The 17,503-nt window shown below is 44.6% G+C and overlaps 1 protein-coding gene across 3 annotated transcripts in view; it reads left to right on the forward strand.

The window, feature by feature from the left end:
• Positions 1-17,503, forward strand: part of LOC110507608 (E3 ubiquitin-protein ligase TRIP12) — a 44,422-nt gene that overhangs the window by 20,908 nt on the left and 6,011 nt on the right. For 2 of the 3 annotated variants that reach the window (XM_021587704.2, XM_021587705.2), the window contains exons 13-32: positions 899-1,060; positions 1,358-1,426; positions 1,530-1,695; positions 1,903-2,020; positions 2,182-2,338; positions 2,564-2,717; positions 3,054-3,282; positions 3,395-3,513; positions 3,874-4,078; positions 4,196-4,296; positions 8,080-8,254; positions 8,857-8,998; positions 9,240-9,431; positions 11,862-12,013; positions 12,212-12,369; positions 12,603-12,676; positions 12,789-12,988; positions 13,990-14,117; positions 15,750-15,901; positions 16,334-16,476. In XM_021587704.2, coding sequence (XP_021443379.1) covers positions 899-1,060; positions 1,358-1,426; positions 1,530-1,695; positions 1,903-2,020; positions 2,182-2,338; positions 2,564-2,717; positions 3,054-3,282; positions 3,395-3,513; positions 3,874-4,078; positions 4,196-4,296; positions 8,080-8,254; positions 8,857-8,998; positions 9,240-9,431; positions 11,862-12,013; positions 12,212-12,369; positions 12,603-12,676; positions 12,789-12,988; positions 13,990-14,117; positions 15,750-15,901; positions 16,334-16,476 — 2,996 coding nt within the window. The remainder of the gene's footprint in view (positions 1-898; positions 1,061-1,357; positions 1,427-1,529; positions 1,696-1,902; positions 2,021-2,181; positions 2,339-2,563; positions 2,718-3,053; positions 3,283-3,394; positions 3,514-3,873; positions 4,079-4,195; positions 4,297-8,079; positions 8,255-8,856; positions 8,999-9,239; positions 9,432-11,861; positions 12,014-12,211; positions 12,370-12,602; positions 12,677-12,788; positions 12,989-13,989; positions 14,118-15,749; positions 15,902-16,333; positions 16,477-17,503) is intronic. The other variant, XM_021587706.2, reaches the window with a different exon arrangement.

Raw genomic sequence — 17,503 nt, forward strand, 5'->3', positions numbered from 1 at the left:
AAGCCGTTTTTGAATTCAACAATTTCATGAACAGAGATCCCTCAGTGTTAATAAATAGTTGCTATATGATAGTTGTGCAACACAGAATAACAGTATCACTAAATGAAATGGGGTTGAAAAGCCATTTTGAATTCACACATTTAATGGTCATAGGGGTGGCAACATCATGCTTTGGGGCTGTTTTTCTGCAAAGGGACCAGGACAACTGATCCGTGTAAAGGAAAGAATGAATGGTGCCATGTATCGTGAGATTTTGAGTGAAAACCTCCTTCCATCAGCAAGGGCATTGAAGATGAAACGTGGCTAGGTCTTTCAGCATGACAATGATCCCAAACACACCGCCCGGGCAACGAAGGAGTGGCTTCGTAAGAAGCATTTCAAGGTCCTGGAGTGGCCTAGCCAGTCTCAAGATCTCAACCCCATAGAAAGTCTTTGAAGGGAGTTGAAAGTCCGTGTTGCCCAGCAACAGCCCCAAAACATCACTGCTCTAGAGGAGATCAGCATGGAGGAATGGGCCAAAATACCAGCAACAGTGTGTGAAAACCTTGTGAAGACTTACAGAAAACGTTTGACCTCTGTCATTGCCAACAAAGGGTATATAACAAAGGATTGAGAAACTTTTGTTATTGACCAAATACTTATTTTCCACCATAATTTGCAAATATAATCATTAAAAATCCTACAATGTGATTTTCTGGATTTTTTTTTTTTTTTTTTTCATTTTGTCTGTCATAGTTGAAGTGTACCTATGATGAAAATTACAGGCCTCATCTTTTTAATTGGGAGAACTTGCACAATTGGTGGCTGATTAAATACTTTTTTGCCCCACTGTGTGCGCCAGTTATCCCTAATTCTTGTTTAACTGTTTCGTTTTAAATGTGTTTCCTGTGTCGTGCAGGGTGGTCTAGCCGACTGTCTGCTGTACCTGGAGTTCTTCAGCATCAACGCCCAGAGGAATGCCCTGGCCATTGCAGCCAACTGCTGCCAGAGCATCACCCCTGATGAGTTCCACTTTGTCTCTGACTCTCTGCCACTGCTAACCCAGAGACTCACACACCAGGTACACATACATTCACCTTTTACATGCTGGCTATCTGTTAATTAAAGAAACAAGCAAATTATGCTGTCTGGTTTGCATAATATAAGGAAATCGATTTTTTTTAATGTTTGATACTTAACTATATTTCAAACCTTTTCCTCAAGTAGTATTTTACTTTGTGACTTCTACTTTTACTTGAGTCTAGGTATCTTTTACTCAAGCATGTAGATTTGGGACTTTTCCACCACTGGTGTTGTCTGTGGTATGTTCCCTGTGAAGACGTGTCTAATGTGGTTATTTCTCCCCCCCCCCGTACAGGATAAGAAATCCGTTGAAAGCACTTGTCTCTGTTTTGCCAGGCTGGTGGACAACTTTCAACACGAGGAGGTGAGTGAGGCGGTTCTACTCAACACGTTTCTATGGCTCTAACATCTCTCACCCTCCTGAACAGACTCATTATGACTGACCTCTGTGTGGCCGCTGTCCACAGAACCTGCTACAGCAGGTGGCCTCGCGGGACCTGCTGACCAACATCCAGCAGCTGCTGGTGGTCACCCCGCCCGTGCTCAGCTCGGGCATGTTCATCATGGTGGTGCGTATGTTCTCCCTCATGTGCTCCAACTGCCCCTGTCTGGCCGTGCAGCTCATGAAGCAGAGTAAGTGGCTCATGCAGACAAACACACTTTATATTGGTACGCATTTACACTGCTCACATGAATGAAGCCTAAAAATGCAGCTTACAAACTCTTGGGCAAGTTAACTATATAATGACAGTCTAAATGCCTCCAAGGCCAAAGTCCTTGACTGTATCAAGCCAATAGCCTGTGGAAAGAGGACAAACTAAGCACGTTGTTTTTGTTCAGATATTGCAGAGACTCTGCGCTTCCTTCTGTGCGGAGCGGCCAACGGTAGCTGCCAGGAGCAGATTGACCTGGTGCCCCGGAGCCCCCAGGAGCTCTATGAACTCACCTCACTCATCTGGTAAGGAACCCCCTCTGCTGCTCTCAACGTTACAACAACCTTTTCTACCCTAATGGTGGATGTGCATAAAAATGGTGGCCTCCATGCACCCGTCACAGATGGCTTGTTTGCGAATTTCCTTGATGCACTTTGCTAACTGTTTGTTGTTCCCCTTCCACCAGCGAGCTGATGCCCTGCCTGCCCAGAGAGGGCATCTTTGCTGTGGATCTCATGCTGAAGAAGGGCAGTGCCCAGGCCACAGAGGGGGCCATTTGGCAGTGGAGGGACGACCGGGGCCTGTGGCACCCCTACAACCGCATCGACAGCCGCATCATTGAGGTAAAGAACAGACATGCTGCTCCGCTCCATTTTAGGGAATTTCCTTCCAGACTTGGGGCCCAGAGTTTGTCCTCTTCAGGTCAGGTAGTCAGAAAAAACTATGCCCTACCTATACTAAGGAAGTAGACTGTTTCTGTCTTGATATGTTGTGAGCTGTGTGAATCCCCTGTGCAGCCCAGTGTTACACTAACGTCTGGGGGTGTCTGGTTCTCTCTTCCCCTCCAGACGGCCCACCAGAACGGAGAGGACGAGATCAGCCTGTCCACCCTGGGCCGCGTCTACACTATCGACTTCAACTCTATGCAGCAGATCAACGAGGACACTGGCACAGCACGGGGTATCCAGAGGAAACCCAACCCCTTAGCCAACCCTACTACTGGTGAGAGACCATCATTACCTCTAGTCATAGACTATCCCCAAACTTGTGTCAGTTGTATGCGTTTCATGTCAGTTGCTGTTGTATGATGCCCTGATTGGGTTCTGAGACTAGCTCTATTCACTGGAAAATATACAATTTATAGATCGCTATAGGTATTTTTATTGAGCCTTTGAACCAGTTAATCCCATTGAGGGCAGATTACCTTTTTCCCAATGCAGACGTGCTCTTAACGCATCTTTTTGTGAACTCGTGAAATTGAACAGGCTGCTTTGTGTCTTCTGCACTAGCTGATGGAATCCAATTTCTTACGTGAGTTTTCCCATGTCTGTCCCCCAGGGGGTCACCAGGAGGTGAGGAGGGAGGATGCACGGGCCCAGCTGATGAAGGAAGACCCTGAGCTGGCCAAGTGCTTCATCAAGACCCTTTTTGGGGTGCTGTACGAGGTGTACAGCTCGTCGGCAGGCCCAGCCGTCAGACATAAGTGCCTCCGAGCCATCCTCAGGATCATCTTCTTCGCCGATGCCGAGCTCCTCAAGGACGTGCTGAGAAACCACGCGGTGTCCAGGTGAACTTTTGAGTCACGATTGCTGTCTCCATTGACAAAAATAAATAGTCAGTACGACATGCGTCTTCACATCACACCTGAACCTCAGTGTTTGTCTGTTTCCTTCTCCCAGTCACATTGCCTCCATGCTGTCCAGCCAGGACCTGAAAATTGTAGTGGGCTCTCTGCAGATGGCTGAGATCCTCATGCAGAAGCTGCCCGACGTATTCAGTGTCTTCTTCAGAAGAGAAGGTGATAAATCCTGCCTGAGCCGGTGTCTCCTCCCTAGAGGAGCTGACCCGTAATGATCCTTAACACACAGCTCTTTTCTAGCACCAGGAGCTGCTGTTCAGAGGACCTGTTATGATTGGTCCTCCACTGCTATTTGAGCTTCAATGTATTTTTAGCGAAGTCAACACTGAGGTCACAAAATTGGGATGTCACACCACAGTGCACTTATGTCGTGGACCACAGAACGCTGTTTATCTAGTTAAATGCCTGATTTATTGAATCACAATTTCTCACACCAACCTCTTTAATATCAGAGAATTTGGAAAAGAGGAATTTCGCTGTATTCCATCAGCCCTCACCTCTGCCCTCCTCCCCTGCCAGGTGTGATGCACCAGGTGAAGAACCTGGCTGAGTCGGAGGCCTTCCTCACTAGTCCCCCGAAGGCGTGCACCAGCGGCACGGCTAGCCTGTGTACCACCACCATCAGCACTGCAAACACTACGGCGGCCACCACCGCCACCCCAGACCTGGGCTCACCTAGCTTCCAGCACAGCATGGACGACTCACTGGACCTCAGCCCACAGGGGTGAGAGAACACGAATACTAAATACATGTGAATGTGCATGTATGATAGGTCAGGTACCACACGCAAGGACACACACACTCCTCCATAGAACAACATTAATCTCTCCCTCTCTCCTAGGCGGTTAAGTGATGTGCTGAAGAGAAAACGTCTGCCTAAGAGAGGGCCCAGAAGGCCCAAGTACTCTCCTCCCAGGGACGACGACAAAGTAGACAATCAGGGTAATAGTTCCAATAACAAGCACAGTCTCTAAGCCTGGATGCACATGGTTCTCACAGGTGATACAAATAGTGCTAAATGTCAATGATACATTTGTAGTAGTAAAGGTGAAATTCCTGTGTGTGTATACATGCATGTATGCATACATACAGTACAAGTCAAAAGTTTGGGGACATCTACTCATTCAAGGATTTCTTTATTTTGGCTATTCTACATTGTATAAAAGTAGTCGACATCAAAACTATGAAATAACACATGGAATCATGTAGTAACCAAAAAAGTGTTAAATCAAAATATATTTGCGATTCTTCAAAGTTGCCACCCTTTACCTTGATGACAGCTTTGCACACTCTTGGCATTGTCTCAACCAGCTTACCCTGTAATTTCACCTTAACCTAGCTTTTCCAACAGTCTTGGAGTTCCCACATATGCTGAGCACTTGGCTGCTTTTCCATCAATCTGTGGTCCAACTCAACCCAATTGAGATGGTTTGGGATGAGGTCGGGTCATCTGCTGCAGCACTCCATCACTCTTCTTGGTCAAATAGCCCTTACACAGCCTGGAAGTGTGTTGGGTCATTGTCCTGTTGAAAAACAAATGATAGTCCCACTAAGCTCAAACCAGATGGGATGGCGTGTCGCTGCAGAATGCTGTGGTAGCCATGCTGGTTAAGTGTGCCTTGAATTCAAAATAAATCAGACGGCGTACCAGCAAAGCACCATCACACCACCTCCATGCTTCACGGTGGGAACCACAAATGCAGATATCGTCTGTTCACCCACACCGCGTCACAAAGACACAGTAGTTGGAACCAAAAATCTCCAATTTGGACTCATCAGACCAAAGACCAGATTTCCACCGGTCTAATGTCCATTGCTCGTGTTTCTTGGCCCAGCACGTCTTCTTATTGGTGTCCTTTAGTGGTGGTTTGTTTGCAGCACTTTGACCATGAAGGCCTGGTTCACACAGTCTCCTCTGAACAGTTGATGTTGAGATGTGTCTGTTAATTGAGCTCTGATGCATTTATTTGAGCTGCGATTTCTGAGGCTGGTAGCTGTATTGAACTTATCCTCTGCAGCAGAGGTACAGTGCCTTGCGAAAGTATTCGGCCCCATTGAACTTTGCAACATTTTGCCACATTTAAGGCTTCAAACATAAAGATATAAAACTGTATTTTTTTTGTGAAGAATCAACAACAAGTGGGACACAATCATGAAGTGGAACGACATTTATTGGATATTTCAAACTTTTTTAACAAATCAAAAACTGAAAAATTGGGCGTGCAAAATTATTCAGCCCCTTTACTTTCAGTGCAGCAAACTCTCTCCAGAAGTTCAGTGAGGATCTCTGAATGATCCAATGTTGACCTAAATGACTAATGATGATGAATACAATCCACCTGTGTGTAATGAAGTCTCCGTATAAATGCACCTGCACTGTGATAGTCTCAGAGGTCCGTTAAAAGCGCAGAGAGCATCATGAAGAACAAGGAACACACCAGGCAGGTCCGAGATACTGTTGTGAAGAAGTTTAAAGCCGGATTTGGATACAAAAAGATTTCCCAAGCTTTAAACATCCCAAGGAGCACTGTGCAAGCGATAATATTGAAATGGAAGGAGTATCAGACCACTGCAAATCTACCAAGACCTGGCCGTCCCTCTAAACTTTCAGCTCATACAAGGAGAAGACTGATCAGAGATGCAGCCAAGAGGCCCATGATCACTCTGGATGAACTGCAGAGATCTACAGCTGAGGTGGGAGACTCTGTCCATTGGACAACAATCAGTCGTATATTGCACAAATCTGGCCTTTATGGAAGAGTGGCAAGAAGAAAGCCATTTCTTAAAGATATCCATAAAAAAGTGTTGTTTAAAGTTTGCCACAAGCCACCTGGGAGACACACCAAACATGTGGAAGAAGGTGCTCTGGTCAGATGAAACCAAAATTGAACTTTTTGGCAACAATGCAAAACGTTAGGTTTGGCGTAAAAGCAACACAGCTGAACACACCACCCCCACTGTCAAACATGGTGGTGGCAGCATCATGGTTTGGGCCTGCTTTTCTTCAGCAGGGACAGGGAAGATGGTTTAATTGATGGGAAGATGGATGGAGCCAAATACAGGACCATTCTGGAAGAGAACCTGATGGAGTCTGCAAAAGACCTGAGACTGGGACGGAGATTTGTCTTCCAACAAGACAATGATCCAAAACATAAAGCAAAATCTACAATGGAATGGTTCAAAAATAAACATATCCAGGTGTTAGAATGGCCAAGTCAAAGTCCAGACCTGAATCCAATCGAGAATCTGTGGAAAGAACTGAAAACTGCAGTTCACAAATGCTCTCCATCCAACCTCACTGAGCTCGAGCTGTTTTGCAAGGAGGAATGGGAAAAAATGTCAGTCTCTCGATGTGCAAAACTGATAGACATACCCCAAGCGACTTACAGCTGTAATCGCAGCAAAAGGTGGTGCTACAAAGTATTAACTTAAGGGGGCTGAATAATTTTGCACGCACAATTTTTCAGTTTTTGATTTGTTAAAAAAGTTTGAAATATCCAATAAATGTCGTTCCACTTCATGATTGTGTCCCACTTGTTGTTGATTCTTCACAAAAAAAATACAGTTTTATATCTTTATGTTTGAAGCCTTAAATGTGGCAAAAGGTCGCAAAGTTCAAGGGGGCCGAATACTTTCGCAAGGCACTGAAACTCTGGGTCTTCCTTTCCTGTGGCGGTTCTCTTGAGAGCCAGTTTCATCATAGCGCTTGATGGTTTTTGCGACTGCACTTGAAGAAACGTTAAAAGTTCTTGATATTTTCCGCATTGACTGACCTTCATGTCTTAAAGTAATGGACTATCGTTTCTCTTTGCTTATTTGAGCTGCTCTTGTCATAATATGGACTTGGTCTTTTACCAAATAGGGCTATCCTCTATACCCAACCCTACCTTATCACAACACAACTGATTGGCTCAAATGCATTAAGAAGGAAATAAATTCCACACATTAACTCAACAAGGTATACCTGTTAATTGAAATGTATTCCAGGAGATAATGCCGGGAGTGTGCAAAGCTGTGAAGGCGAAGGGTGTCTACTTTGAAGAATCTCTAATATATTTTGATTTGTTCAACGCTTTTTTTCCCCTTTTTGGTTACTACATGATTCCAAATGTGTTAGTTCATAGTTTTAATTTCTTCACTATTATTGTACAATGTAGTGTGTGTGTATGTGTATATATATGTATATATATATATATATATATATATATATATATATATATTATATAATTTTTTTTAAAGAAACTCTGCAATGAGTAGGTGTCACAACCTTTTGACTGTTCGTGTGTGTAAAACCATGACGAATCAACGCTTCAAAATTGGTTCTCATTTGTGGCATCATTGGTCTCCATGCCTCTTTTTGCCTGGAGTCCTGGTATATTTGGGACATTTATGCAGAATGCAAACTGATCCTTATGATTTCTTGACATAAATACATACAGCATGACTTCATTCTTTAATATCTGGTGTCTGTTTCAAACAACTATAAGTTTCCCAAGGGGTGCATGTTTAGGTGTTTGCCCTAGCACTACACAGCTGATTCAAATAATCTACCAATCATCAAGCTTTGATTATTTTAATCAGCTGTCTAGTGCTTGGGCAAAAACCAAAATGTGCACCCCTTGGGGTCCCTGGACTGAGTTTGGAAAACACTGAAGTATAGGGTATCATTTGAGACCCACTTTGTCATGTTTCATCCTGTGACTAACCATTCTACTGTTCCTATAGCCAAGAGTCCTACCACTACTCAGTCCCCCAAATCCTCCTTCTTGGCCAGTCTGAACCCCAAGACCTGGGGCAAGCTGGGCGCCCAGACCAACAGCACAAACTCTGAGCCCTCTCGCACGGCCAGTGTGAGTGGCCTGGCACGCGCCCTTCCCAAGGACTCGGTCTCCAACAACAGGTACGACGGAAACCGTGGTGGTGATTTTATGGCCGTGTTGGTAGTAGTAGTGGTGGAGATTACCATTGGCTCGGTCAGAAAATGTAGCTAGGGCTGTGTTCAGTATGAAAATTGGTGTGCAACAGTGCTGTTCCTGAAGATCAGTTGAAAAACATGGAGAGGTTTGGTTGTGTAAATATGAGCATTCAAAATGCACCGTTACCCTTTAAATATGTCACTCATTGCTTCATGCCACACCCCACCACACGGTGCAAACATACCTCAGTCTGTTCAAGAACATTGAATGCTTTGAGGGAAGGTGTCATCCAGTACAGACTGTCACGCGACATGAGTTTAATCCCAAAAAATGTGCCCCTCGTTTGGCGGTCCTGAGGGCAGCACTTAAAATTGAATGGGCTCGCGGATTTGGCCCTTGGGCTCTGTTTGACACCCCTGGTTTAGTCAAACCGATTGCACCCAAGCTGTCAAATCTTAGATTCCTCCTGGTTCCAAGGTCTCTCCCCTTGTACAACCTCCTCCAATGGGCTTTGTGGGAGTTGGGAATTGAGAAAACAAGACAGCCAATAGTAGTAGTGGTGATGAAGATGGTCATCCCCTTACAGGGACAAGATCAAGGCTTGGATCAAGGAGCAGGCCTGTAAGTTTGTGGCACGCTACTTCAACAATGAAAACGTTGATGGCAGCAACCCCGCACTAAATGTACTCCAGAGACTCTGCACCGCCACGCAACAGCTCAGCCTACAGGTACTGTACTTCCCAACACTCACCCACGTTGTAGTATTGCACTCGATGAAAGTAAATAGTCATTAGTTGACATCTTGGAGACTGCTTTGGAAACCCTGTTTGCTAATACTAACTTTAGAACAGCTGTTTTGCTTTGCTGTTTTGACGGTACAGGGTACTATCTACATTGCTAGCTAAAGACAAGGTCATTAAGGTATGATGGTGAGTGACTTGGGCTGTCACACCCCCAATCCCCCACCAGATGGACGGTGGCGTGGAGTGCCTCGTGGAGATCTGCAGCATCGTGTCGGACTCGGACGTGTCGTCGTTCGAGATCCAGCACAGCGGCCTGGTCAAGCAGCTGCTGCTCTACCTGACCTCCAGCAGTGACCGTGACCTGGTCAGCCGTGACGTCCGCCTCAAGAGGTTCCTGCATGTCTTCTACGGCTGCCCGGTAAGGCTGTTCGGCTGGTCTGAAGCACAGAACTAGAATGAGATTCTGTTTCTATTAGCAGAAGTTTGTCTTTCGCCCGATGAAGACGTTCATCCTTTCTCAGTATCCAGTGACTGAATGTAACCAACTCCAGTCTAATAGGCCATTTTGGCAGAGACTGGAGCTGAGGGCATTTTTAAAAATAAAAAAAAACATCTGTCTAGGAAGGTTGTCACACAAACAAAGGGGCCATGTTGCACTAGTAGGGCATCCAAGTTTTTCCCTGACCACTTCAGATTGACCTGACCAGGATAAACTCAAGGCCCTAGTTATTGGCTATACATCTCATGGCTCTAAATACAGTATAAAGCCAGTATGAGGGTTTGCACTCAGGCTAGAATGAATGGCAGCTGGTCTGTATATGTATATTTTTCTCCTCCATTTCAAAAGGTACTCACTCAACTGAGCCCCACCCTCAAGTTTTGTGGCCTACTAGAGTATTGCATCTATATCTATTGCTTATATAATGTAGTATTTTTATAAAAAAATGGAAACCTTTTTTATTTAACTAGTCAAGTCAGTTGACAGCCAAACCCGGATGATGCTGGGTCAATTGTGCGCCGCCCTATGGGACACCCAATCACGGCCGGTTGTTATTCAGTCTGGAATCGAACCAGGGTCTGTAGTGACGCCTCTAGCACCGAGATGCAGTGCCTTAGACTGCTGCGCCACTCGGGAGCCCTACATTATGAAGTTCAGACCAGTGTTTCCCAACTCCGGTCCTCAAGTATCCGCAACAGCACACATTTTTGTTGTAGCCCTGGGCAAAAACACCTGATTTAGCTTGGTGATAAGTTGACAAGTTGAATCGGGTGTTTTTGTCCTGGGCTACAACACAATGGAAGTTGGGAAACACTGGCCTAGACTGTTGTCTTTTTTTCAATTATATGTGACATTTGAATTGTCAGTTTAATGTTCTTCTACATATTCCCTGTTAATATACATTTAACTCCCAATTTGCCAGTATCTGATGAACTATAGCTGCTTGCTCCTGTTACACACAGCAGGTGTTTTAAATAAGTCTCATTTGTTTGTACAGCTCTGAAGGCATAAGGCTGAAATGTATGCTCCTTTTTTTATTTATACTGAGCAAAAATATAAATGCAACATGCCACAATTTCAAAGATTTTACTTTGTTACAGTTCATTTAAGGAAATCATTCAATTGGGGGAAAAAAACGCATTAGGCCCTAATCTATGGATTTCACATGACTGGGAATAGAGTTGGTACTTTAAAAATAAGAAAAATATTAATAAAATTAGAGGTGTGTATCCTCATTCTTCGCATGAAGTTGATCAGGCTGCTGATTGTGGGCTGTGTATTGTTGTCCCTCTGGATATTGGTGTGAACTGTAACACGTTGTACACATCGATCGATAGCATCCCAAACATGCTCAATGGGTGACATGTCTAGTGAGTATGCAGGTCATTTTAAAGAACTGGGACATTTTCAGCTTCCAGTAATTGTGTACAGATCCTTGCGACATGGGGCTGTGTGTTATGTGGAAACATGAGTTGGCGGCGGATGAATGGCACGACAGTGGGCCTCAGGATCTCGTCATGATATCTCTGTGCATTGAAACTGCCATCCATAAAATGCAATTGTTTGTCTGTAGCTTATGCATGCCCAAACCATAACCTCTGTTCTCAACGTTGACGTCAGCAAACAGCTCACCCACACAACACCATACACGTCGTCTGGGTGTGAGGCCGGTTGGATATGCTGTTAAATTCTCTAAAACCACGGAGGCGGCTTATGGTAGAGAAATGACCGTTCAAACTTCTAGTAACAGCTCTGGTGGATATCCCTGCAGTCAGCATGCCAATTGCACACTCCCTCAACTTGAGACATCTGTGGCATGGTGTTGTGACAAAACTGCACATTTGAATGGACTTCTACTGTCCCCAGTTCAAGGTGCACCTGTGTAATGATCATGCTGTTAAATCAGCTCCTTGAAAGATTAATGCCATAGCTGTCAGGTGGATGGATTATCTTGGCGAAGGAAAAATGCTCAGTAACAGGAATGTAAACACATTTGTGCACAACATTTTAGGGAATTGCAGACATTTTCCATACGGACAAAAAGCTTCATCTTTTTCAGCTCAACTTTTTTTATAGCTCCTTGCACTGTATGACACAATTGAGTGATAAACCATGCTTTGTCATTTTTTTTTTTTTTTTACAACGGCAATATTCAACCCTGGTTGTACTCAGTAGGAAACAAATGGAATAAAACTGACAAGGGGAGGAACTACCTTATCCCAGAAATAAATGCTTTAAAAAAAAAAACATTTTTCTGTTTCAAAAATGTTTCTACGGTGTGCCCTGTTTTAATACGACAAGTCTTTGCAGTTTGTTTGAAGTGTGTCCCTCCCGTGTATGCCTGTCCAGACCCCGGGGATGGAGCCGGCAGGCCGCCTGGAGCCGTCTGAGAACGGGCCCCTGCTGTCACTGGTGCGCAAGATGAACAACTGCCTAAGCCAGATGGAGCAGTTCCCTGTCAAGGTGCACGACTTCCCCAGTGGCAACGGCAACGGGAGCAGGTTAGTTCAGTTACCAAGTTCCATCCCTTCCTTTTCTTCCACAAACCCTATTTTTGTCAGCCATTCACTAATGTGTGTTTACTTAATGTGTGATTCCCTATTGAAGTCTATATGGGTGTAGGTCAAGGAAGGGGACTTGCCTGTATTTACCTGTTTTGTATCATTGTGATCTTGTCTGTTGACATGCGTGTTCTTCAGAGGTTCTCAGGCTCTGAAGTTCTTTAACACACACCAACTCAAGTGTCAGCTGCAGAGGCACCCGGACTGCACCAATGTGAAGCAGTGGAAGGGGGGCCCGGTGAAAATTGACCCCCTGGCTTTGGTACAGGCCATTGAACGCTACCTGGTGGTCCGAGGTGAGCACTGGGAACTGTCTCTTTGCATTGAGTTACTGACTTGACGTAAGCCCTTTCACTCTGTGAGGAACATAGGTCACCCACAAATGATCTTCATCCAACGGGGCTGCTTTCTCAAGTTCCTTCCCAGAGTATTTCTGTCCTTCACTTCTGGCAGAATAGAATGTCTCCTTGTATTACTGACATTTATGGTTAACATGCTGACGTGCTCAATGGGACTTTTGTCTCTACAGGTTACGGACGAATAAGAGAGGAGGATGAGGACAGTGACGATGATGGTTCAGACGATGAAATTGATGAATCTCTGGTACGTAGCTACATTGTCCTTGCAAAATACTCTCCATATTGGATAATACCTCTTTCCCCCACCAATAACGATGTTACCTTCCACCCTAATTTGACCGTCTATCTCTGTCCAGGCGGCCCAGTTCCTGAACTCAGGCAGCGTGCGCCACCGGCTGCAGTTCTACATCGGCGACCACCTGCTGCCCTACAACATGACGGTTTACCAGGCGGTGCGGCAGTTCAGCCTGCAGGCAGAAGAGGAGAGGGAGTCAACAGATGACGAGGCCAACCCGCTCGGACGGGCCGGCATCTGGACCAAAACCCACACCATATGGTAATTCCTTTACGCTGGCTGTCCACACACACCAGTCTATAGGCTGGACTGATTAACGAACCCAACCATAGCCTAAAATTGTGTTTTTGGTCCACCAGCCACTGTGGCAGGTAGATGTGAAAATGTACCTGCCCCTCAGATTTGTTTTATCAGCCAAAAATGTTTTTGCTGTAATTACATAAAACAGATGACCATGTTTCTAAAACAAGAAATGTATTAGTAAGAAGTATTGTAGTGTGTTGCTCAATTTCATTATTTTTTTTTACCTCTCTTTTAATTAAAATGATCAGACACAAAATGTTCTGCTTCCCCTTTAAGGGCACATGGTTATCATAGTAACGGGGCCACCCGAGTCCAGTCACATGTCTAAAATTTGGCATCTAAGGCTTCTCTTCGCTCTGTTGACGCAGCAGACTCAAACTAATGTTGAAAAACAACTGAACTTGTGAAAAAAACTATGTAAATAGAGTATATTAGACAATCTTTTGCCTGTGCCCAGTGCCTCAAAATGTATCTATCATCACTTCACTCAGTGAGCTTAGCTCCCCTGCCAGGCAGTGTTGCTGCTTGAGGTGGGATATAGGATCCGTTTTTATTTGTGCAATAAACGGCTATGAAACAACAGCAGAAATACTTTGTAAACGGCTACTACAGCATTTTTCTAAGTATAAGCACATGTGCAATTGTCTATTTTTAGTCGCAAATGTAATGCTCACACTAGAGCCCTGCAAATTGACCACCCGCCATTGTGGCGGGTGAAATAGATAGATAGATAGATAGAAATAGATAGTTCTTGCCCGCCAATACCTAAATCTACCTGCATTTGGCCCTGAACATATCTGACTGATTGATGCTTGTAGTGGGTGGCTGTTAGGGTTGAGATGTCTCACACACAAACACACATGTCTAATAGGTGGCTGAGTTAGTGATCAAATGCAACTGACATGGCAGTGTAGTCATGTTCCACGATATGCTTTACGTAGAGACTCTCTATCCCTTAGGTATAAGCCAGTGAGGGAGGATGAGGATGGCACTAAGGATGTGGTGGGAGGGAAGAGGGGCCGGGCACAGACTGCCCCCACCAAGACCTCGCCCCGCAATGCCAAGAAACAGGACGAGCTGTGGCACGGTAGGAACCACTACCACCACCTCTGGGCCTAGGTGTGTTGTCTACTGGCCTGGAGACTGAGAGACACGTTCTGCTGGTTTATTTTATAGTGCAACTCTAATGTACTCCTTACAGTGGGGAGGGAGTGAGCTGACCTGCTTCTTCTGTTTGAAACAAGTTAACAGACCCTTCGCTAAGCCTTGCCTCGGTCAACATTTTCACGAAGCCCAATTAATCTTTCAAACCACAAGAGAAAACCCCTCAAACTGTTTTTAATCCTTAAGTCTATTTCCGAACCCGTGCGTCAATCTAAGTAAAACAAAATTAAACAATTAAGAATCCCCATCGACATGTCAGTTTAAGCTAGATATGTTTTGGGTTTTTTTTTGGGCTGCGTCTAAATCCACCTTATCTGCCCATGTCGTCCTTCCGCATCTGCGATGGAAGTTGGCTGAGTTATAGCGGTGCTTTTCCAACCAGAAAATTGGTCTTCTCATGAAAACGTCTGTAGTGGAAAGATGACTCACGAGGATGTTCTCTGTTTTGCTCTACGACCCCCACGAGTATCATGGGACTCATCTGAAGGTAACCCATGGAAATATGGAGATCGTTTTGTGGCAACAAAAATAAGAGGATAAATGTGTCAATGTTTTTCCTGAGCTTTCTTACTTTTTCTGCCAAGTGCTCTCTTAATTGTTGGCTAATGCCAACAGCAGATTAGCATTATTTTCTTTGAATATAGCCAACTTAGCTAGCTAACATGCATTTGGAGAACCAGTTATATTAACCCTATATGTAACATTGTCTTTAAACCACTGGTGAAGGGTCTGTATGCGATCAAAACATAAGGAAACCACTATCTTCAAGAAGAGATCCCAATAAACACTTTTGGCCCCATATGGTAGCCGATCAGTGTCGTTACACTATCGGAGATTGGTGCAAAAAATATATATTTCCCTTCTGCTCCTCCGAATGGTCTAGTACGTTGCTAGCGAGCAAACAATGTAATGTAATGTAACCTCAGTATAATTTTGCTTTCGAAAAATATTACAACACGCTCTAAATTTCATGTATCATAGTTAAAATAAAAACAATCATAGCCCTCCATGGCTTCCAAGGGTTTTAAACATGAGCTTGTCCGAGGTGTTGGACTACAGTTGCTATCCATCAGTGTGCCCAAAATTCTGGGCCGGTGCTTAGTGACTGTTGAATTTACTTATTTTTTTGTACCGTCTGAATTAGTGACCTGAGATGACCTCTTCACACAAACCCACAGATATGGTCAGTCTAATCAATTAATCAAATGTATTTCCAAATCTTTGCTTTTGCACTAACCCCCTGGCCAAAGGGCTTTTACAGTCTCAAATGACACCCTATTACTTTGAAAGTAGTGCACTACATAGGATATTTGACCATTCTTTAACCTACACTAAATCTGTCCATTCAAATCCTTATCTCATACTATACATTGTATCATGTTAGTTTAGCTACCACATCTGTGTCGTATTCATTGGCCACAAAACGGAATAAAAGGACGAACAAGTGACTACCTGCCCTTGTCCAATAAGAAACGCTTGTTTTTGTTTCCCATTGCAAAACGTTTTGCTACAGTGTGCACGAATTATGACCCTGACTTGCTCTCTCCTCTCCCAGACGGCGTGTGTCCCAGCGTGGCCAGCCCGTTGGAGATGTACCTCATGTCAGAACCCCCAGAGAGCATCACCTTCGACGACCCGTCTCTGGATGTCAACCTGTTGCTGAGGGTGCTGCACTCCATTAGTAGTTACTGGTTCTACCTGTACGACGTGAGTAGCCTGTCCTATCCCCTCTCCAGCCCGCAGATACTGGCACTAACTGAACAACTGAACTCCCAGAAGGCACCCTATAACCTTTTTATAATGCACTACTTTTGACCAGGACCAATAGGGATCTGGTCAGAAGTAGTCCACCATGTAGGGAATATGTTGCCATTTGTGACTCAAGCCTGTATGTCTGCCCTCTGTCTGTCATGTTCAACATAATGCTAAAGATATCTTTATAGTCTTTGTGCGCTTGTAGAAGGTAAACCACAATGTACCATATGACTATAACTGTCTGATAGCTAGACAGCTGTCTTAGTGCACACAGTTGCCCAAAATAATGGTCCTTTTTGCATTCAAACAACCTAGCCCCCTGTTTCTTTGCATCAGAGAAGGGGCACTGTTGTATTTCCAGTAGACTGAGGTTGTTTTTTTCAGAATGCTGTTTCTAAGGAGATCATCCCCACCAGTGAGTTCATCAACAGTAAGCTGACAGCCAAGGCCAACCGACAGCTGCAGGACCCTCTGGTCATCATGACCGGCAACATCCCCACCTGGCTCACAGAGCTCGGCAAGACCTGGTAACTACTTTTCAGCTCATAAACACCCACAAAAACCTGCCCTAGCTTTTCTTGAATATTTGACTGAGTATTCACTAATGCAATGTCCTCAAACCGCATGTCTAGACCAAGGTTGGGGACAATTCCATTTCAATTCAGGAAGTAAACTGAGACTTCAATTTTCTCTTCCAGGCCCAAGGTTAACCCCACATAAGCAACTGAATATATATATATATACTTACTGCCCTGTTTATTAGGTACACCACCTCTTCCACGAAAATGGATCGCGCCTACACACAGGGAGTCACGTCGCCAACTATATAAAGCAGGCATCGAGGCATTCAGTTACTGTTTGATTGAACATTAGGTCACTTTTTTTGCCCATTCTAAGTGAGTGTGGTATGATTGTCTGTGCCAGGTGCACCGGATCCAATATCTCAAACCCCGCACTCCTCGGCTTTTCACCCAAGACAGTGTCTAGGGTTTACCAAGAATTGTGCGATGAACAAAAAAACGTCCAGTTAATGGCTTTCCTTTCAGCGAAAACCGGACGGGAGGTCGAAGGCGAATGGCAAGAATCGTGCAAACAGGCAAGCCACAAGTGGACCAGTAGTGGTGCACACCTTGTTAATCCTTGTCACGGATGGGCTATTGTAGCAGACACCGGGTTTCACTCCAATCAGCTAAAAACAAGAATTGGCTCCAGTGGGTACGCGATCACCAACACTGGACAATTGAGTGGAAAAGCAGCCTGGAACATGAGAGCAAGTTCACTTTACTTGAGTGGCCTCAACCCAATAGAGCGTCTTTAGGATGAGATGGATTGGGCTGTTCGCATGAATGCACCGCCTTCCATTCTGAAGCAACTGCGGGATGCCATCGCACCAGGAAAGTTTCCTGACACCTTGTAGAATGGCCCACAGAATTCCGGCTGTTCTGGAGGCAAAGAAGGGTCAGACCTGGTACTACACTGACTAAAAATATAAATGCAACATGCAACAATTTCAAAGTTTTTACTTAGTTACAGTTCATATAAGGAAATCGGTCA

Source organism: Oncorhynchus mykiss, chromosome 27 (genome assembly GCF_013265735.2).
Source record: "Oncorhynchus mykiss isolate Arlee chromosome 27, USDA_OmykA_1.1, whole genome shotgun sequence".
NCBI lineage: Eukaryota > Metazoa > Chordata > Actinopteri > Salmoniformes > Salmonidae > Oncorhynchus > Oncorhynchus mykiss.